At 52.6% G+C, this 21,938-nt stretch overlaps 6 protein-coding genes across 6 annotated transcripts, besides 2 other annotated features; 2 read left to right on the top strand and 4 right to left on the bottom strand.

The window, feature by feature from the left end:
• Window positions 1–1,923: 1,923 nt before the first annotated feature.
• PODANS_4_880 (uncharacterized protein) lies at window positions 1,924–3,848 on the top strand (the record flags this gene model as incomplete). The annotated part of the gene is made up of 2 exons (XM_001903650.1): window positions 1,924–2,101; window positions 2,182–3,848. 2 exons carry the CDS (start codon window positions 1,924–1,926, stop codon window positions 3,846–3,848), a joined length of 1,845 nt encoding a protein of 614 aa, XP_001903685.1.
• Window positions 3,849–3,899: 51 nt separating this feature from the next.
• Window positions 3,900–4,028: a sequence feature (rRNA 5S).
• Window positions 4,029–5,588: 1,560 nt separating this feature from the next.
• Window positions 5,589–5,670, top strand: a tRNA (tRNA-Ser).
• Window positions 5,671–6,232: 562 nt separating this feature from the next.
• On the bottom strand, window positions 6,233–7,222 carry PODANS_4_870 (uncharacterized protein; the record flags this gene model as incomplete). Its single annotated transcript, XM_001903649.1, has 3 exons — window positions 6,233–6,314; window positions 6,380–7,003; window positions 7,065–7,222. 3 exons carry the CDS (start codon window positions 7,220–7,222, stop codon window positions 6,233–6,235), a joined length of 864 nt encoding a protein of 287 aa, XP_001903684.1.
• Window positions 7,223–9,596: 2,374 nt separating this feature from the next.
• PODANS_4_860 (uncharacterized protein) lies at window positions 9,597–10,628 on the bottom strand (the record flags this gene model as incomplete). Its single annotated transcript, XM_001903648.1, has 1 exon — window positions 9,597–10,628. One exon carries the CDS (start codon window positions 10,626–10,628, stop codon window positions 9,597–9,599), a length of 1,032 nt encoding a protein of 343 aa, XP_001903683.1.
• A 1,948-nt stretch (window positions 10,629–12,576) lies between these two features.
• Window positions 12,577–14,029, bottom strand: PODANS_4_850 (uncharacterized protein; the record flags this gene model as incomplete). Its single annotated transcript, XM_001903647.1, has 3 exons — window positions 12,577–12,977; window positions 13,028–13,685; window positions 13,745–14,029. 3 exons carry the CDS (start codon window positions 14,027–14,029, stop codon window positions 12,577–12,579), a joined length of 1,344 nt encoding a protein of 447 aa, XP_001903682.1.
• Window positions 14,030–15,564: 1,535 nt separating this feature from the next.
• PODANS_4_840 (uncharacterized protein) lies at window positions 15,565–17,695 on the top strand (the record flags this gene model as incomplete). Its single annotated transcript, XM_001903646.1, has 3 exons — window positions 15,565–15,884; window positions 15,938–17,146; window positions 17,227–17,695. 3 exons carry the CDS (start codon window positions 15,565–15,567, stop codon window positions 17,693–17,695), a joined length of 1,998 nt encoding a protein of 665 aa, XP_001903681.1.
• A 550-nt stretch (window positions 17,696–18,245) lies between these two features.
• On the bottom strand, window positions 18,246–19,363 carry PODANS_4_835 (uncharacterized protein; the record flags this gene model as incomplete). The annotated part of the gene is made up of 2 exons (XM_001903645.1): window positions 18,246–19,105; window positions 19,189–19,363. The coding sequence occupies 2 exons, from the start codon at window positions 19,361–19,363 to the stop codon at window positions 18,246–18,248; spliced, it is 1,035 nt and encodes a 344-aa protein (XP_001903680.1).
• Between the last annotated feature and the right edge of the window lie 2,575 nt (window positions 19,364–21,938).

Genomic DNA, 21,938 nt, shown 5'->3' with positions numbered 1-21,938 from the left:
AAACACAATAGAAATATTAATGAAATTCAATGAGCTTAGTTGTGCTCTGTTTGCTTATTTGCAGTGGGGTGTGGTAAGGGATTGGGAGAAGGAGGGGGAGGGATGATTGTGATGGAAGGGGGGAAAGGTGGTGGTGAGGTGGTGGATGTGGGGAGGGGCGAAGTGGTGGGAGGAAAAAGGAAGAGGAAGAAGGGTGGAGATGGAGTAGATATTGCGCGCTGGCGATAACGGGATAGCGTGGAGTTAGGGTTTATGGAGTGTCGTCGTCGGTAGACGGCCGGAAGTGAGAACCTGAACGCCACAGTGCGAGGTCAGGGCAGCCATGATGTGACAAATGCTGGCCCAAAAGAGATGTTGTCGCAGACGCTGTCCGCTGGCCACAGCAGCTGTGTTGCTCCGGTGGCTGGCCGATCGCAGCAAGACAGGGTCCGTATCGTGTATGAGTCTGTGGGATGAACCCTGGGCTCTAGACCGCTCTGGATGACTTGTCTGGGGACCCGGCCAATGGTGGTGGGATGAGTTTGTTCTCCTGTTCACGACAGGTGCGACAGAGGACGAGGTGGTGGCAGGCCTATCACAGACCGTCGTCGAGACATCTCTGCTGAATCAGCGCTGGAACGACCCGACAGAAGACTCGAAGGCGAGTTTCTTTTTCTGGTGACAGATCAGACCATCACCCTGCACTCCGCAGAATCGAGCACCTCCACCCAGCGACGGTTTGTCTAGAAATGGAAGAGAAACGGGAGGGTAACAAAAAAGTGAGGTCGGGCTTTATGGAAGAAAAGTGTCCAGGAGAAGAAATCTTGCCCGGCTGTCAGGGTCGGGAAGGAGCCTGTTGCCATATTCATCTTAGCATCGCAGGGCGATTGGACAGGCAGGTGCCAGCCCTGTCCTCCTTTGCTGCGCGCGACTTCGAGAAGGGGAAGGCACCATGTTCTGGTCACAGCTCAACAGGAAGGAACGTTGCCGACTCGCCGACAATTCGCCATGTCTCTTGCAGCCTGTATCACCTGATAGTCCCATTAAGTGGGCGCTTCTCTGTACTCTGTGTTTTATGCTTTATCAAAGAGGCAACAGATTGTATAGTTTGGCTAGTATCTCTTTTTATATTGGAGGATTGTATTGGTTCTGCACACATCCGGATCTTGACCAACGTTGACCCCGCAACATGGCTGACTGGATATAGATCATTTTGCGACACACATCGCGGAACGGTCACGCTGGCCAACGATGGCGCGGAGACAGGATCCAGATTGTGCTACACACCCTTTAGCTACCTCGCTCTCTCAATATCACGCCCCGGGTCACTCTTCGTGGTCTCTGTGGTCTGTGGTCTGTGGTCTGTGTGGCTGAGAAGCAATCGAATATTCTCCCGCACCTCAGTCCACCATCGCCGATCCTGGGCCCTGACAACTTCAAGTCTACGATCATATAACGAACAGGGGGAGACACACCACAAGCAGGTCTTTCAAGTTGTCTGGTTTGACTCGCCTGCCTGGCAATTGGTTGGGCTCTGGTATGTCCCCCTTTTCTTCGTTTCTACGGGCCTGGCTTCTGCTGGCATTTGAACTGAGTTATAGGTCTGGCGCTTAGTCAGAACGTCACTTTCGCCGATATATAGCATCAAGAATGTTACCTCTTCCTGTATGCTCAGCAATGATATGCCTCTCGACCCTACCTGGTAGCTGCCGCATAGCCAATGAACGACCCTACCACATTTTCAGCACCCCGCTTGCTGCAGGACTATCGGAGCTCTTCAATGCAGTAAGCTGATTCTGGCCAATATGGTGTGTCGTAAACGTCGCAATGCTTCAAGAAGTCGCAATCGTGGCGCGGTCCGACATATATCTCTTAGCTTATTCTCAGCATTGCTCGTCCACTTCCTCACTTTTTTGCCATCCCCTTCGCCGTTGAAAAGACGAAATGGGGCTCGGGACGACTTCACCGTTGACTGTGCTGGGTTGTGCTCTAGCAGTTCACTCCGCAGCTGCTACAGGTTCCCATCACTTTGCGACTGACAGCAGCACCTTCGACTATGTCGTTGTGGGCGGAGGGACATCGGGGCTAGTGGTTGCCAATCGGCTGACTGAAAATCGCCACAGTATGTCTGACGAGATGCAACAGATTTGTTTTATCATTAACACCACAGTTGTTCAGACACTGTCCTCGTGATTGAGCGAGGCTACTTTGACGACAAACCCGAGGCCATCATACCTTGGTATTCCACCGCCGTCGACACAAGCGTTCTACTCAACCCCCGGTCTGCACCAAATTCGAAGCTTTACAATGCTACACACAATGTGACTGTTGCAGCTGTTGTTGGAGGCGCAACAGTTGTCAACGGCATGGGATGTGACCGCGGAAGCAAGGCAGACTACGATGCTTGGGAGGAATTGGGCAATCCAGGCTGGGGGTGGAATGGGCTGCTGCCCTACTTCAAGAAGAGCACAACCTTCACTCCTCCCAACCCCGACGTGGTGGACCGGTGGAATATCACCTGGAATACTGCCGCATATGGAAAAGGCCCCGTCCAGGTTCATATCTCCAACTTCCAGTACCCTGACATTGATACAATTTGGGAAGGCTTCAGACAACAACCCGGAGTTACCTTTCCACCAGGGTCCTCTTCTGGATTTGGGCCAGGCGCGTACTGGTCAGCAAATACGATTGATGCCCGCGGCATGACCCGATCGACTGCACGCAGTGCCTACTACGACCCTGTCAACAAGACTCGCTCAAATCTGCGTCTTGTCATTGGTCAGACGGCGACAGAGTTACTGTTCGACCGCGGAAAGCCTTTGAGAGCGAAGGGAGTGCGGGTCGTTTCCAGTTTTGACGCCAAGGTTCGCAACGTTTATGCACGGAAGGAGGTCATCCTGGCAGCAGGAGCTGTGATGACTCCTCATTTGTTGCAAGTCAGCGGCATCGGTCCCGCATCGGTGCTCAAGGCAGCTGGTATCAAAGTTGAGAAAGACCTGCCCTCTGTGGGGGCCAACTTTCAAGACCATGCGACAGTTGTGCTGTGGTTCAACCTCTCCACGCCATCATTTCCCAACTCCGATAGCATATCGAACAACGCCACGTACAATGCGACCGTCTGGGAAGAATACCTCACCAACAGAACAGGGCCAGTCGCAGCTGCCAACAGCAACAGCATCATCTACTATTCACTTGCACAGGTCCTGTCACCTTCGGCTGCGGCCTCCGTAGCCTCCCGGCTCTTAGCACAGGATGCAAGGCAGTACTTACCAGCCATTTACAGCACCAGTTCGGCTCTTCTTCGAGGTTTCAAAGCTCAACGCGCCATTCTGGCGCAGCGATTCACGACCAACACATCATCATACACAGCCCAGCCTCTACGTGGCAACGGCCAGAGCCCGTCTCCGCTGCTGAAGCCTCTTTCCAGGGGTACCGTAACGCTCAACTTGACTCATCCAGAAAGTCTTCCAGTGGTACAATACAACACCTTCATAAACCCGATCGATGAAGAACTTGCCGTCGCGGTTGTCCGGCGCTCTCGCAGGTACTGGGCCAGCCCAGCTCTTCAGAAACTGGGCCCGACGGAAAGACAACCGGGCGCGGAGTACCAGACAGACACAGAGATCTCGGACTATCTCAAGGCAAATCGGTTAGCATTGTTTGCCAGTTTGGCCCACCCGTCTGGCACATGCGCCATGATGCCCGAAAAGCTGGGAGGGTGTGTTGGGTCTGACCTAAGGGTGTATGGCGTCAAGGGGCTGAGTGTGGTAGATGCTAGTGTCATTCCTCTGATTAGTGGCACCTCTCTGCAAGCAACGGTCTATGCGATTGCCGAGAAGGCGGCCGACATCATCAAGGCGAGAGGTTGAAGGAACCAAAAGGGGCAAAAAGGGGGCTCCACCTAGTGGAGCACAAAGCAACAAAAAAACATACAACAGCAGGGATTCCCCAGTGGTCACCCACCTGAGTACTAATCTGCCGATCAACTGTTTGACTAGGGGAGAGCGGACGGGATCCCGTATTTTCAGTTGTCTATGGTCGTATGTGATAGCTTTGGTCAGATTTCTAGCATATATGAGTACTTCACATTAATGGAAACGACTCGTGGCAAGTAATACATCCCCACGACACCTCCCAGCTGTTACCTAAAGCCTCGACATAAGGGCCCGATCTCGATGTCGCCAAGAAACGGCAACGTGCATCGATCAGAGTGATGGTGTGGTCCGTTTCGGAATAGCCCAGCCCAGTCCGGTGTCACACACCTAAGTCTGCGGCGCGGAAGGTGAGACATACATGATCACACCTTGATTCACGCTGTTCTTTTTGGTTTCTTTTTGGTAACCTCCACCAGCGGGCCGCTTTCTGTCACGGGTATTGAAGAATATAGGGGTTTTCCTGCGGGACTTTGAGACCGGTTCGGTCTTTAGGTTGGAGGGTGAGACATGAACGGGGTGATTGAGAGTTTGAGATGTTGGCCGGTTTGAACTTTTGTCGGCGTGCTTTTTTTTTTTTTTTTTACGTGGGAAAGATTTAGGAACGGGAAGAAGAGGGGAGTTGCAAGTCTCGCAGATGATGGCACCGGCTACATGAGGTGTTTGTGTAACTCTTCTCCCATCTCCGAGGCACACAATTTAAGGCTTTGTTGACAGGAGGCTTGACATCCGAACCTGGGGTGGTTTGTTCTTTTCTTTGGGTAAAATTCTTCTCTTCATATGTGGCTTTCAAAAAGTCCGACGAAGGGGTGTGAAGAACAATATTCTTCACCCTCGGTTGGTCATTGTCACCCTCTATTAGCGTGCAAGATCTCAAGGCGATCTGTGGCTTGGAATAATACCAGCCCGGATCATCAACGAAATGATAGCATCTCGGAAAGAATTACCTGATTCAAAACATCTCCCGGTCTCCTGCCGAGAGACCCGAGTGCCGAAAATAAAACACAGAGAGATAGATCAGATAAAAGTGCAGATATGGTTATCAGATTCGCAGGGAAAATCGGATAAGCCGACAATCGGCACTGTGGAGTTTACTGTACCCCTTTCCGATATTCCAACATTCAATCCGGAAGATATAGGTACGATGCCTGTGGCCGGAACACCGACCTTGGTAAACATGGGCAAAACAAGACGGAGGTAGGGTGGTGCCCTTATCTGCTGTCATTGACGTTGAAATGATAGTCCCACACCTGGAGTTCGTCCTGCATCCTTGATGGCTCATCGGTTTCTCATGTTTTGCTTTCAGTTGTCCCCAGGCCATGTCTGCAAATTCACACCCGTCATCGTGAGAGCGGCGGCACGGGAGATAGGTATGCACACCACTCCCAAAAGGTGAGGCGACCCATATTTACTACGCCTGCTTCGTGCGCCGTTGACTATTCTTCTTGCTGGGAACATGGCACGTCCCTACTACGGTAGGTACCTTCTTACAAAGAATATGCGGCGAAAACTTTGGTGGTGCAAACAACGGAACATCACCGCCAGGCCTTTCACCACCATGATCCTTTTTCATACATTTCTCACATTTTTGAGTGCAAAACAAAGACCCTACGCATTTGTTTGACCGGTACGAGGGGTAGTCATATTTGCAAAATTCTAAGTAGGTTAGCACATTAAGGCGTGGTGGCAGAGTGGTCTAATGCGCAAGACTAGAAATCTTGTTCCTTCGGGAGCGTCTGTTCGAATCAGGCCCACGTCGGATGTCTTTTGACATTTTTGCAACCTCACTCGTCTTTGTCTCCACATTTGCACCACCACACAACACTCGATAGTGTCATTGGTGAGAGAATAAAGTTTTTTTTTAGTGCAGTTGATGGGGAATATGAAAACACATTATGTTTTCTTTGCGAATGTTGATCACCCAAGTTCGAATTGAAACTCGCATGCGTTTCGATCGGGGCCGAGCAACTTATTGAATAAACTAAAGCTCCCAAACCGAGCATCATTATTAGAGAACAAAGGAGCACAAGGCCATGGAGGCTCAGCCAAGTCTTGAGGTGTCTTCCCTCAACAGATTTTACCGCTCGAAATCGCTGGGTAAAGACACTTTCCAACACTAAATCTAGCCTCAGGCCGAGGAACAAGCAATATGTACAACTCAAGAAGAGAAGCTTTTGTCTGTGTATCCAACCTTCCATGGTATCATTCCTCCAAAAACGCCGTGCATCATTAACGAGAGTGACATCCATCGTCCATCCATATTCTGACACAAACTTTCTAGCCTTTTACCGGCAGAGAAAGAGCCCCTGTCCCAAACAAATCTACGACGAGTACACAGCGACGTACTCCACCTCCATCATACTGCCATAGCTGTCCGCAGTCAGCGCATTGGGCGCACCAGGCCTATTTCCACTTTGTTAGCATCCATCCAGACTTCATCATCAGTCAAAACAAAAAACAAAACTCACCAGTCCCCCCCCACAGCCACATTCAAAATCAAAAACATCGGACTATGCGCCAGCGTCCCCCAGACCCCCTGATCCCCCACCTCCCCCCCCCTCAACGTATGAAACACCCTCCCATCCACCTCCCAAACAATCTCCTCATCCTCCCACCTGCCCCCCGCCCCAGCCCTCGCCCTATCAACCCTTATCCGATAAGTGTGCCACCCCGTCGGGCTGATCCCCATCGTCCCGTGCCTCCCCACCGGCTCGTTGCACGGGCCTCCCGGAACACTCCCGCAGTGCACAGTCCCATACGCCGTCGGCACGCCGTTGATCGTCTCCATAATGTCGAGCTCCCCGCACTGCGGCCAGGGCGTGCCCTGGTGGATCGACTTGCCCAGCATCCAAAACGCGGGCCAGATCCCCTGCTTCATGTGGACCGGGTGGTCGCCGAAGCGGATGCTGCCTTCAAAGGTGGTGACCTTCCCGGGGGAGGGGGTGAAGACTGCTTTTGTCTCGATGCGGGCAGAGGTCCAGCTGTTGGTTTGGCGGTTGAGGCGGGGGATGATTTGGACGGTGCCACCGCCCGAGAGCTGGAGGTTGGTGTTGGAGGTGGTGTATTCTTGGAGGTCGTTGTTGGTTTTGAGGCTGAGGTTGGGGGGGTTAGTAACCATGGGAAAGGAAAGGGGGGACGGGGAAGAAAACAAACTTGGTGATGATGTTCCAGAGGTTGCTGTTGGGCATTTGACCCGGAGCACCGGCAAAGTCATCCGACCACAGTGTTTTGAGGCCGGGGTAGTTGGGGACTGCACCGGCCGAGGCGAGGGTGGAAAAGAGGGAGGCGAACGCGATGGTGTCGAAACGCATGATGACGGTGGGCCCCCGAAAAGAGGGTGATAAAAGATACTGGGTATAAGACGTACACAGCACACAAGACTGCTGCGGTGGTTGTGGCTCAGAAAAAAGAGTGAGTGTCAAGACAGAGGTGCGGTGCTGCTGTGGTCTCAGGGAAAGAGCGGACGAGAGCTCCAAAAAAAAAAAAAAAAAAAAAAAAAAAAAGTGATGATAACTCGGGAAGGAGCTATATCAACAAATAAAAAAAATGAATGGCCTGTGGTTTCTCGAAAACCGGGAAAAAGCGAAAGAAGGACAGTGATGATCAAAGACAAGAACCTCTGATATCAGCAACAGACGAAAAGAAAGGCGGGAGCTTCAAGCAACCAAGGCAGAGAACCTGAACAGGAAATTGAAGAGCACGGGAAAATAGAGCAGATATAAATGCATCTATATTGCCCGCCACGTTTCCACCCTCCCATCTCCAGGCGCCATCGGCATGCATGGCTGTCGACCAGAGCTGTGGGCGCGGGCTGCGCACCCCTGACATGATCGCGTCCAAGTGGAGATGCAAAGGTCTGGATCAGTCCACATCTGAATCCATCGAGCTGCCAAACTGAGAGGGCAGTGCTGATTGGAGCCTCACTGTGAACTTGGCAAAGAGCATGAAACAAGCAAAAAATGTTCCGTCATTCCAGTCCCCTCATCAGCCCTCCTCGGCAGATATCTCGCCTGTTTTGGTATGTGGCGTCCGGGTATAATCCGAGCTTTTATTCCAGCGTTCCAGGTAGAAAGGTTGGTAGTTTGCACAAACTGGCTGACCTGGACAAATGTAGAGCATTGCATATCTCTCCGCGATATCTTAGCAGAGATCCCTGAGATATATATGCAGAAAACAGGGCTGATGAGATCAGACGGGCCGCATCGATGACCTCAATCGAGCCCAAGCTTTGGCTCTCGAAGCAGGATGACAAGACCATGATGAGCAGCAGCAGGATTTGCAGACCAGAAAACTTCATGCAAGTCTTCTTTTGGGCTGCAAAAAGGGGAAGTGAGGCGCAGGTTGACATCAAAAAGGGGAAACAAAACGGCTGCCCCACCACACCTTTATGCGTCTCCCAAGGACAACCTTCCAGTACCTGCGCAACCCAGGAACCCAGCAGGCTCAACATGAAACCGAGCGACACGCTGGCAGGTTGCACGGGATGAACTGGGCTAACGTCTGCCATCCACTGAAGAGCCTCAAACATGTGGGGATGCAACGACATCTACGTCAATGAGCCAAGCTGGGCATGGCCATCTTGTGGTTGTTGAAGAGTTGTTCGCAATCTTGACCAGATTCCCAGCACCTGATCCTGAGATTCGGCTGGGAAAACGAGCATGTTTGCAGTCTTAGAGAGGTCTGAAGGAGTTGGCAAGTCGTCCAGACCGGTTCCTGAAGGGTCGCGGGCCCAAAAGCCGAAGATGTCTTGGCAGGGGCAACAAGGCAGATTTCAGAGCGCCTGCAATCATCAACGGAACTCCGGGCGGTCCAATGAGAGGGTTGAAACGAGTTCTTTGACGTGGGAAAGCATCAAGAAAAGCATCTGCAAGCTTCAAACCAATATCAGCGACAGGTTCTCACGGTTCTGCAGTCAATTCTGCTATATCAGCCTGACTCCTGACTGCTCGGCTCGCTCGGGACTTGATGCATGCAGACTGACTGCCACGCATATGCATCGGCACAACCACAACTGCCGACCGCGATCTCGACATCAACGAACCGACATGGCGTCGCCGAGAATGACTGACTCAAAAATGGTGAAAGCTTCAGGGAATGCTTCTCATTGCAGGGTGCGGGGCAGCTGAATGTTCAAAGTTCAGAGGTGGCTGGAGATGGAGTTGACAGAAAGTCGCGAGGTTGGAGGTGAGGATATTTCGATTCCACACGCGTCGCGCAGTGTAGATGGGTGGATATTGTCGCAGATAGATGAATCTGTCGTCAGGAACAAGATGCCAGCCAGTACCGGAAGAAAACAACGAGTCCTGCATGGAGCTTGAGTGGTTGATGCAACATGAAGTGCAATGGCAAATGTGCTCAGAAAGTTGGACGCGACCAGCGCTTTCAGGGCACAGCCTGCGCGTGGCGCCTTCTGCACCGTGCGCTGCGCAACAAGCAGGCTTGGCGATATTCTAGACTGAACATATCATATTCTGAAGGTTGGTGTCTCTTCAACTTCTCTCAAAATAGCAAAGTCTCTCAACCACATGGTTGCTTGGCGTGTAGTGTCTTGCCGATGAGACGGCGATCAGCATGGTTGGACAATCTCTTGACATTTGACAAGACCAGCGAGGGGACTCGGGGCTTGAAGAGGAGCCTTTCAAGGCTTTCATGTATGGTTGAGCTAGGTACCTACGTACTGAAGCTTTACCCAGGAAACACCCCAACGTCAAACACCCCAACATCAACCTCACAAACCTTCTTGTCCTCAGGCAGAACCATCTCCTCCCCAAAATACCCCCTAAACACCTCGGCCGTGCAATCCGACCACTGCGCCATCGACGCATGCCCAAACGCATCCCGTTCCAACACCCGGCTCCCCTCAAAAACGCTTGACATGGCCACCGCCGACTTGACCGGCGTCACAGGATCATACCGATTCCCGACAAACAAAATCGGCTTCCTCGTCTTAATCACCCTTGGCCGTCCTTCCTCATCAAACCAGTGCTCCGTGTACTTCCCCCTCCCCTCAAGAGGCCACTCGGCGCACTGGCTGGCGATCCCGGCTAGCAACCCGCCAAATATCTTTGTCGAGTTGAACATGTGATTCGTGTCATCTATCAACTTCTGATCCGTGGGCCCAGTGGCGCGGATGACCTTGTCTGAGCAGGCTATTCCCGTCAAGGCGTCATTGTCACCCATGCTGACGGCGTTGTAGAGCGCCGTGTGGAAGGCCACCACCCCGTCGAGGTTTTTGCCTTCGAGGAGGGAGCGGATGTAGACTGTGGCTAGGGGGACGATGCCAGTGGGGTATTTTATGATGACTATGAGGATTTCTTTGACGAATTTCCCGTTGATTACCTTGCCGGCCGCGGCGACGGGGTTGGATTGGTAGCGGTCGACCATGGCGAGGAGCGTGGCTTCTAGCTCGGGAGCGGTGGAGTTGATGTCGGCTAGGGCACAGCGGGAGGTGCCGATTTTGAGGCAGTCGGATAGCACACCCCGGAAGGCGTCGTCAGAAGAGAGGAGTTGGTCGATGTCGATGCCGAAGTGGTGGTAGTAATTCTCTGCGTTGACTATTCCGTCGAGGATGAGGCGTTCCATTCTGTCTGGGAAGAGTGCGGCGACGGTGGCGCCGAGGAGGGAGCCGTAGGAGATGCCCCAGTAGTGGAGGAGACCGTCTTCTTCTTCGAAGGTGTGGAGGGAGTCGACTACAGCCATTAGATCGCGGGCTACCATTCCGGTGGTGAGAACGTTGGCGTTCTTTTGGAGGGCTGGGTCGAGGTTGTAGGCGGCGCAGCGTTGGGAGAGGGCGACGGCGTTGGCGTAGTTTTCGGCGAAGGCGTTGGGGGCGCTGGCGCCGGGGGTGAGGTCGAGGATGGGGAGGGAAGCGGTTGCTGCGAGGCGCTCGGTCTGATTGGCATAGCATCTGAAGGTGATGGTGTCGGCCGTGCCGCTGTTACTCTGGTTAGGATGTGGGTTGATAGCAAAAAGTATGGGGAAGATGGTAAGTACCGTGGATCAAAGGCGACGAGGTCATATTCTCCGCCAGTCATGCTGTTGTCTTGTCAGCTTGCACATCTCTCACCATCAAGCGAAGCCAAACTCACTTGTGCAGAGTAACGGCATTTTCTGCCAGGGTAGTTCTTGCCGGGTAGCCTGGCCCGCCAAAGTTGAACAGCATGCTCTTCTTGTTTCCTGTGGCGCTAGGGGAGACGGCTTTGCTTCTCAGCAGAGACAACGTGAGGGTCTCATTGGAGGTTGGGTCGGTGTAATCGAGCGGTACAACCAGACTCCCGCAGTCGATTTGGTCTGCAAGAGGGTCGCCTGAAACGTTGAAATTGCATGGTGCCCAGCTGATTTTTTTTACAGCGGTTGTGGTGTCGTTGCGAGATCGGAATGAGAGAGGTTTGGCTGACGCAAGGGAAATTGACAAGACCACTGAACAGACTGTCAGCCCTCTCAAAGAGGGAGAACAGGATCTCATGATGGGCTTCTGACGCCGAACAAGACAGTATGATGAGAACAAAGCCTTGGTGCAAAGAAATCTTTCAAACAGGGGCCGAACCGGCTACACGCCCAAACTCAATGGTCAATTCGGTCAATAAATGGAAGCCAGTCTTTCTTATATAGTACATGTATATACCACCATGCCTGCGATGATCACCACAGACTCCACTCTGTTGCACTCGGCTGTGTTTCCCGACAATGCCTTGTCTACAGTGACGCGTTGGTCTACATTCACTGGAAACCTTCTATACGATTTGTACGAGTCTTCTCGGCAACTAGCCAAACCCTGTTATAAGTACCAGCTGCGCCACGCCTCGAGGTCAGCAAAGCCTTGCCAGGCTTATCAGTCTCGACCAATCTCCTGGAACTCATTACCTCACCTCGTCCTTTCCGGGAATAACCGCTTACTCACCCCTATCAAATCAATCCAGGATGTTTGCAGGTTGAAAAACATATCCAATCCAATGTACTGCAGATCCCAAAGATCCTCCCCAACCAGCACCCCCAACCTCAAAAACCCCAACCGAGTCACAGACCTGCTGACGCCGTTTTTCCACCTCACCCATCGCCAGGTGTACTTTCACCTTCCTAATCGGGAGGGGTCAATGTCTCTTCGTAAACCAATCCAATTAAGCAACCCAGTTGTAAGTTGTGCCATGCATAAACCATTTGCACACTCATCGGTCAATTTTCTTCACCGAGCACACCCATTCCAAGAAATTTCACATACCCAAAGGTCTCATCACTGTCTGTGATATACTCCCAATGCAATGGTAAAGACTTAATTTTCTTATTTCACCCCATCCAATTAAAGAAAAAATCCAAAATGCTACACCAAAAAAATAAACGCCCGAGTTAACCCCCTACCTGCCATACCACCCAATGCAGTCAGTCTACTTCGAATACATGAAATCCGGATGTCCATCAAACACCTCCTCCACCGTCTTCTGCCTCAGCATCCGCGCCTCCACCGTGTCCTTATTCGCCAGCTTCCGCGCGTTTTGCCGATCCAGGTAAAAGAAGAACAGAATAGTCGTGCAGGTCGCAATGAGCGCTGATCCCATAGCCAGTGACTTCCCAAGGTAGTAATCAGGCTTGTTGTTGAAAGAGAAAGAAACGCCGATGGCGCCTAGGTGGCCGATCATGTTGACTATGGCTAGTGTTCCCGCTCTGTTGTTCATGTTAGTGACTGTCTCCGAAAAGGGGGTCGCGAGGGGGTGTACTTCTTCGTGTAGCCCAGGACATTGTTATTCATCCATGCCAACATAACAATCACACATGGTGACGACCCAATGCCGACAAAGTATGTGCCCGCGTAGGAGAGCTGTTGGTTCTTGCTGAGGATGAGAACAAGCCATCCTGCCGCGGCAACGAGTAGCCCGACGATAACAAAGATTCCTCTCATGCGGAAGCGATCGGAAAGGTACCCGCACGCAATCGCCGACACTCCTGCGCAGACATAGACAGGAATGGACATGATTTGGGCTTCGTTGGGGGTGTACCCGTTGAGGTTGAGTAGCACAGGCAAGAACTGGCCCCATGCTGCTTGACTGATGGCAGCGGCGAGGTTGATGACACCTGTGCTTTAGTCAGTAGTCTTCCTCCTGTTAATCATCAGGAAAACTCACAATAAAACCACGTCTTCGGATCCCTAACCGTCGCCTTCAGCTGCCCCAAACTAATCTTCGTGTTTGGGATATTATACGCCTCCTTCGTCCTCCTCAGCGCAATCTTCTTCTCCTCCTCGGTAAACCACCTCTTCACCTTCTCCGGCGTGTTGGGCAGGATGAAAAAGATGAGCACCCCAAACCCAACAGACGCCACACCCTCGATAAGGAAAATCCACCGCCAGGCCCTCCGACCGTGGGCACCCTCCATGGTCGTCTGAATGGAATACGCTATCAAGCCATTCATGCTCCCGGCCAGGCTCGTCATGGACATGAAGATTGCACCGCGGGTGGCGAGCTCGTGGGGCTTGTACCAGAAAGTAAGGTACAGCGGGGCGCCTTGGATGAATGCTTCGAAGCAACCGACTACTATGCGGAGACCGGCGATGGTTTGCCAGTTATTTGCTTCTGTCATGATGGCGGTGGCACCGCCCCAGATGACCAATGCAGTGCCCAGTTGGATAGGGGGCGTCAACAGCCTGACCATGATGGAGCCGGGAAGCTGGAAGGCCAAGAAACCAATGTAGAAGAAGGCCACGCAGAAACTGAGCTCTGCGGCGGTCAAGTTCAGATCGGCTGTCATGCCGGCCACGGCCGCATTGCCAACATCGCTTCGGTCCTGACAACGACGTTAGCTTTGGGGAGAGCGAAAAACGGAAGGATGGCCGGGCGACTTACCAGCGCAGCGAGAAAGTAAATGGATGCAATCAAAGGTAAGATAATAAAGTCAATCTTGAGAAGGAACCTCTTTTCGGCTTTCCTTTCCTCTGCGGTCAAGGAAATCTCGCGATGGGCGTACAGTCCGTTAGAGTGGTCGCCATCCTCGCTATGGCTGGCGTCAACGTCAAGACGGTCGCTGACCTCGCCATCGCCTGGATCGCTTGAGACTCCGGCCTTTGAAAAGCTTTTATCGTCCCCAAGTCCTAGACTTGAGCCTACGGGGGTCACGGGCGATTGCGCCATGTCTTGCTGCTGTTTGTCGAGCCACTTCAGTTGCTTCTGGCCAAGATACTACTATGGCTGCTCAAGTGCCGAGGTCGAGGCATATAACTACAGTCAAGACAATGATCGGCGATGAACCTAGGAATGTCTCAAAGACAGGATGATGATCCCTAGGAGATATCGTCAGCGTCGCCATCGAGTAGTATACGGTTGTAATTCGCGGGGGGGTAAGGGAGGGTGACGTTCTACATACTCCGGGTTGGAGAAAGACGCAAGGGATAGTGAAATCATACTTACTTCACCTAGCCGCCCGTCGTGCCCACTGGTCCCGTGGTTCCCTATCGTGGGGATGACCTCAAGCGGAAGTGAGGAACGTTGCTTGCGTGGCAGCAGCAACAGGAAGCGCCAACCTCAACATGAAACGAGCGGGGAGTCGTTGACGACGTGGGATGGGAAGAGATGAACAACTTGTGATACCTGCCAGATTCAAAGGGATGGTTGGCATTCCGAGGACCCAAAGTTGGCCAGAGGTGCATGTGGTGTGCGGGGGAGGATGGCCGGGGAAGAGGTAGGTAGGTATATGATGGAACAATGAACTTGAAGTTTCCATGTCAGGTGTGATCGCCAGCCGTGTCCCAGCCAACCAATTCAGGGGACTTTTTATGCTCCCGCTAGGTAGCTGGCTAGGTACCCGCCGCGCGAAATATTAGGAACGGGCTCGCCTACCAAGGCCGAGGATCCAGCACTGTGACCCCTCCCCATGCACTCTGGGTAGCACTTTCCCATTAATATTTCGGCATCCATTGGCTGCATGTCACCTAGTCACCCATTTTTACTGCTGACTGTACAGAACTGCACAAGCTGTCAGACTGCAAGTCCGAGGCGCGTCCAGCATTTCTCACACACATTCCGAACTGTCTCTACACCGAGTCAGATTCCGGCACTTGCATAACCTTATTATTATTACACTTACTCAAAAAAAAACACCATATACTCGGTATCTCCCTCTGTTCGTCTACTCCCTCATTTCTCCAGCCTGGAAACCATCTGTTTTGTCGAGTTGGACCCTGCAACGAGGGACGAAATATATTGAGTCAGTCAAACACGATATCAGAGACACGGAGCCTCGGTTGAGTTTTTAACGTCCGGCTCCTGTCCAAGCAACATCACCTTGTTTTATGGGATCATCCCTCACTTAATGCAAATTGCCGTCATGTTGTGTCTATCAACTTACTCTTGCTAACCGGTACCGTCCAACAGGATAGGGAGGGACAGCCGCCATCTATAAAGGGGGGTGCTTGGGCTTGGGACGCGTACACACTCATCATGCATGCAAAGTCTCTCGCGACAGGTCTTGTCTTGTGGCACAGTGGCAGCCGAAAGATTCCAAGATCGCCATTTGATTCAGTGTGACTCAGTACCACCCTCCCCGCGCTGCCTGTCGATCAGACCCTGGTAGAGCACGGCCATTATCTCTTTTCCATATCAGCCAAGCATCACCACCACCACCACCACCTCTGGTTCGATACCAAACGACATCATCAACAAAGCAGAACATGGCGGTAAAGGACGAACTCAGGATCCTCACGCCAATTGGCATGCTGGGGTACTCCTTCGACGAGCACCTGTACTGGACCGAGATAGAGAACGGCGTCGACGCCATCATCCTCGACAGTGGCTCTACAGACAGTGGGCCCTCGCGCCTGGCCTTGGGACTGACGTCTGCTTCGCGAGAGGCATATGAGCGGGACCTCAAGCTTCTTGTCACCGCCAGCGCGAACAACCACATCCCCGTTCTTATCGGTAAGTATCGTTTGTTTCACGCTCTTGGTGCGGCCCACGTCGTACGGGGGGCGCTGGAATGTCAGACGGATAGGTACTTGCGGGGCGTCCACACCGACATTAGCTCGCGGAGAAATGATGACTAAGTAATCTTCTCATAGGCTCTGCCGGAGGCGACGGAACAAATGCCCACGTGCAGCTTCTTGTCGACATTGTCAATGAGGTTGTCGAAAGGGAAAAGTATCGCCAACTAAAGATCGTCACCATTCACTCCGAGATTACCAAGTCCGAGGTACGAGCTAGTCTTGGCCGAGGTGAAACCACGCCGTGCGGTGGAGGTGTCCCGGAGCTCCTGTCTTCGGACATTGACGATGCCGTGGTCATCGTTGCCCAGATGGGCCTTGAGCCCTGGGTACAGGCCATGCGGAACCATCCTGACTTCGACATCATCATCGCAGGTCGATCCTATGATCCGGCGCCTTACGTGGCCTTTTGTGTGCACAATGGCTTCCCGGATCTTGGTCTTGCTCACCACATGGGCAAAATCATGGAATGCGGTGCTGTCTGCGCGACGCCAAAGAGTGCCGAGGCTTTGGCTATTGTTCGACAGGATTGCTTTGAAATCCGGCCCCTGAATCCGGTAGCCAAGTGCACACCTCTTTCTGTGGCGGCGCACACCATGTATGAGAAGCCCCGGCCTGACCTCCTTGCCGGACCGGGCGGGATTCTTGACGTCCGCGACTCGACGTACACACAGCTCCCTGACGGCCGGACGATCCGTGTAACCGGATCCAAATTCATCCCCTTTTCGCCCGACCAGTCCTCGCCGGAGCCAAGCGTCAGCAACACAAAGTACACCATCAAGCTCGAAGCGGCCAAGGTGACTGGTCACCTCGCCATCTTCATCGGCGGCATCCGCGACCCCATCATGCAGTCCCAGCTCAACGATTTGTTGGTGCCCATGATCAAGAAGCGCCTGCATCAAGTCTACACCTTTGACTTTGACCTCAGCTTCAAATTCTACGGCCAGACACCCCTCATACCCGGCATCGCCCCTCAACCAGCACACTTCCCCACCGAGATTGGTGTGCTGGGTAAAGTCCTGGCACAAACACCGGCGCAAGCCAAGGCTGTGGCAAACCTGGCAAAGGTATACTTTGTCCACGCCCCCTACCCAGGGCAGGTAGCCACAGCAGGGAACTTTGCCATGCCGCTCGCCCCGTGTGACATCTCTGTCGGGCCGGCGACGCAGTTTTGCATGTACCATCTCATGGAGATCGACGACCCCGTGGCGCCATTCCCCATATCTGTGCAGACTGTCGGGAGGGTGCTCGCCCCTGAGGAGATTCAAACAAAGTATGTTATGTTTTTGTCCCCTCTTTGTTTACTTTGAAGTCTCCACTTTTTCTGTTGCTAACCCCCTTTTTTTTTCCCAGCGGGACCCACCCAAAAGAGATCTCCCCCCTTGAAAAGCTCAAGTCTTCCCGGCCGTTGTTCCCGCCTTCTTTGGTTGCGCCGGAATTGACGTGTTTTCCGAAATCGGCGCTTCCGTCTTCGGTGCCGTTGTATAAGCTGGCCAAGACGCTCAGGACGAAGAACGCGGGGCCGTATTCGGTCACGTTGGACATCTTGTTTCCGACACGGGAGGTGTTTGAGCTGGTGGTGGAGTCGGGGGTTTTGACGAGGGGGGGGTTGGCGGAGATGTATGGGATTGGGAAGGAGGATATTACAGAGTTCATGTTTTGGGAACCAGCGCTGGCGTTCAAGGCCACGTGGCCTAGGAGGAGGGTGAGTGGGAGTTGGGATGATGATGATGTTCATGCTAGTGGGGGGCATGTGGGGGTTATGGGAATTGAGGTGGTGGTTCCGGCCGGTTTTTCTCTCAACGGTGAGGCTTGGTTATGATTTGTGACTGGCGATGATGTGATGAAGGACGAGTGGAAATGTGTGATACCCTGGGAAGGTGGATTGTTGTGTGTGTGTTGTGTGTGGGGAGGGGGGGGGGGGGTCTGCTTAGTTATGATCAGGTTTGGATCTTGTTTAGTAGCCTTGAAAGGCATCTCTCAATAAGAATGATGACTCTACAAAAACATGCCGTAGGAAATTCTGGAGACAGGTCCACAGATTGATTGGGTATCGATCTTGAACAATGGTTTATGCGCCTTACAAATGCTTTGGGTAACCAGCTCGGGACTTTCAGCTGCTGCAACAGCTTCCATGTCTCAATCTTGACTCTCACCACCAGTTTTCTTCACCTGTCCGCAAAAAAGGGCCGACGTCAGCATGAACAAGCACACCTGAAATTTGGTTCCAAGACTGATTGTGTGCAATCAGTTTAGCTTCTTTATAGTTGTACAGACAGTCACAAAAGTTACTCTTCCCAACCAAGAAAGATCCTTCTTGTATATATCTTTTCTCCTTCTCCCTCCCCTTCCCGCTAACCCCCGACCCTAAACTAGGTAGGCAGCTGCACCGAAAACCTCTCATCAGCCGGCAACTCGCTCTTTTGCCCCGGGCTCTGCCCCCCACCCACTGTCGTTCCGGGTAACTCCCCAGGAGCAGCATTATGCGCATAATACAAACCACTGTTAAACGGCGGCGGCGGACTCGGGTGCACAGCCGTCGCCGAGCTGACAGTCATGACATCCTGCTGTGAGTAATGGCTTTGGCTGAAGCCACCGGGAGAACGCACACCCACCATCCCAGGGTGATGCCCACCACCATGGATACTGTTATAATGCCCAATCTCCAACTCCTTTTGTCTCCGACGCTTGCGGCGGCAGAGGACGATTGCCCAGCCTAGGATCAACAGGAGGAGGATACCACCTATCGCTGCGCCGACGCCGATCCCCGCTTTGGCTCCGGGAGAGAGACCTCCCGGTTCGGGAGAGGCGGCGGAGGAGGAGGTGGACGATTTACCCGTGTAGGTTGGGACGACGCCGCGGGTTTTGCCGGGGGTGTACCCCGCTGCTGGCGCGGTGGGGGGCACGTAGTTGTTTTGCCAGAAGATGGACGACCCCGGGATGGTGGGTAGGCTGGCGTAGGCGGCGAGGGAGGAGGAGCCGGGGTAGAGGATCTGGTCTTTGTTGCAATAGGGGGTGCAGGCGTCGAGGGAGAGCTTCACCAGTTCGGTGGAGTTGTCGGGGACCTTGCAGCCGGTCCAGTTGGTCGTGTCGGGGCTGGAGGCGGCGTTGAGGTTTTTGCAGGCTTGGTTGATGGCGACCCATTCTTGGGAGTGGAAGGGGTCGCGCTTGTAGAGGCAGTTGGGGTCGGTGAAGGAGGGGTCGGTGCAGCCTGCTACGTAGGTGTTTCCGGCTGGTTTTTGTTTTGTGTCAGTAGTAAAGGGGAGGGGAGGGGAGAGGAGAGGAGAGGAGAGATGGACAAAAGAGATGACATACAGGTCTTGTCCCAGCAGGCGTTGGCTTCACCTAGCGATAGACAAAAACTGCCCGTGTGGCAGCATGGCCATACTTGGAGCGCCTCGTTACCACATGGGATAAAATCCCCCTTTGTCGGGGTGTCCTCCGTGTAATAGCAGGTGCCGTTGGAGATGTTTGGGTTATACACAGCCATGTCGGCATCGGCCCGAATGAAAGCGGGCTTCCTCGGCGAGGTGTCGGATGAGCATGTAAACAGAGGGTAAAAAGGAATATGACGAGAAGGGAAGAAACGAAACCAGTTGCAAGTTCAGTCGAGTCCGGGGGGTTAAGGGCGGGCAAAGCAGGAACATAATACCACATACTAAAGGCGACCGGGGCCACCGAGGGAAATCAGCGGACCGCCCTCCCGGGTTCATATGCAACAGGCGTACTCGGAGTCGGCCGTGACGAACAGCGTCCAATGATCGATTGGCCTGGTATGAGCTGAAACTGCACGATATGCCGAACTACCTATGGCATGACTCGAAAGCCCTGCCCACACCGACAAGAGAAGGGACCAGAGGGAGGGGGAGATCTCCCGTCGTATTTGGGCTGAGTACGACCGATAATGTGAAGAAGCACACCTCGCATTGGCGCAGGTGGTAAGCCACTTCCGAAGGCTGGGTAAAGTCTAGAACCGGCAGTAAATCGTCCACGGCATGCGCCACCACGGGGGTTACACCGGCGCTTGTGTCACAATAATACGGATGATCATCAGGAATTTTATACAAGACTGAGACCAGACCCCGCGTCCTGGTGTTAAAGCTGCCACGCAGCCAACATCGGGCACAGACAGAATCAGAGACAAAAAAGGGTCATTTGAAACAAGGCTTCATGACTCTTTTGGAAGCTATCCGTGGGGAACTGAGCTCTCAACCGGTGATGGCAGTGATGCTCTGGTGTGACAGCATTGCATCCGTCTGCACGTTTCTCCACGGAGTCTCTTGTCAGTGAAACCAGGCCGCTTCGTTGTGCAGCCAGTCAGGTGGCGCTGTCAAACAATCACAAGGTGGAAAATACTGTGGCTTTCCAAGTTGTCCAAAAGCGTGAGAGAGAGTACTATTTCTGCGTGGCCATTATGAGAAACAACACACCATCTTCATCGTGACAACCACCAGTAAGGATTTGCCAACAGGAGCTGTCAAAGAATTGAGAAGAGCCCACGGAAATCATGCAATGAGAGAAGAGATCGCTGCAGATGTCATCACCGGGCCTCACATAGCGGCAATCTTTTTTGCAGCCGCCTGCCGTTGAGAGAGTGACCGGCCCAAAGACCAGACCATAGCACAGGACGGACAACAAGGCCTCAGAAGAAAGTTAATGTGCTTTGAATAGGTAGGGAAATTCACTAAGTTGGATCATGCCTTTAATACAGCCTGGGAGTCAAGGCATGTCCCATCACTTGTCAAACCCCCGGTCCATATTGGAGGTCCAGCCCTCATTATACCTACCTGGTTACCATCATAAATGAGGAATCCACAGTCCCAGCCAATATTGCCAGCCCTTTATCCATCAGAGCCCCCACATCCTTATTCTTTCATCCCCAAAGCCTCGCCTTGTTCCGCCTTAGCGTCTCTGCCCCATGATGAACAATCAAATCCTCGACCTCCATGGCATCCACGGCCAGCATGGATCTAATTACATCTAATATCAACCCATATGGTTGCTCCCAGGACACACCTATCCCACCTTTCTTCAGGCCCACACTCTGGTTGCTCCCAGGGCTAGGGTATTTCACACACTTTCTGTAGTTTTTCGTCTGTTTGTTAGATTTGTAGAGTACGATCACTCTCATTACATTTTGCTTACGTTTTCTGCCCCAGTGACCTTGCCCTACAACCCCTTATTCTCACAAAAGTAGCCGAAAAAGATGTCTGTTGCTCACTGGATGACCAAAGATTCCTTGATCGCATTTGCTACAATCTTCCATAGTCTCTTAGCTCCCTTACGGTAGTGTGCCTTTTGATCAATGTTAAACTCAATCATACAGTCGCAATGGCTACACGTTAACACATTAACACATCAAACTGGCAGGTCGGTAGCATCTTCTTGGTGGGGCGTTCTTTGTTTTTATTTTGCGCGTGGGCGGTGCTGGTTGTATCACAAGGTGTGTAGTACCTACCATGGAAGTCATCAAAGTGAGGGGAAAAGGATGGTTGATTATTTCAAGCTGTGAACTGCCATTAGAAACTTCCTATCTAACCCCATCGGCTGTGGACAAATGCACCTTCAGTGGCTTAGAGTTGATTTTGGCTGCGAGTAGACTTATCCCAACTACCTCCCTTGGCCGCCTGATTTCGAACTTCTCAACACCTCCAACCTCGTTAACCTCTTAACACCTTCCAAATTTTAACTTCTCCGTTATGATAATTATAATGACGAACTGCGATATCAATCTGAGCTTGTGCAAACCCAGTTACAAAGAGGATGCGCTCGGCGCTAGAATACCCAAGGTCAGTGTCTATCTCAAATGCCAGAGCCCATTCATCATCATGGTGCTGAGTTACAGAAAGAGGGGATTAAAACACCACGGCATTGGTTTGGCAACAACCCTGGATATTTGGTTGGCTTTGTATTGGTTCAACTTGTCGATTCGCTCGGATGACTTTTTCTTTTGATCGATGTGGTGCGAGATCATCGCGTCGCAGATCGAGTTGAACTCGCTGGTCGAGACCATTTTGTCTTTGCACGCCCTTGGTGAGGACGCTTGGGTGGGGAGTGGGTGTGGA

The sequence above is a fragment of the Podospora anserina genome, chromosome 4 (assembly GCF_000226545.1).
Source record: "Podospora anserina S mat+ genomic DNA chromosome 4, supercontig 1".
Lineage (NCBI taxonomy): Eukaryota > Fungi > Ascomycota > Sordariomycetes > Sordariales > Podosporaceae > Podospora > Podospora anserina.
Note: the sequence above shows the minus strand (reverse complement) of the source record. Positions and strands in the feature narration are given on the sequence as shown.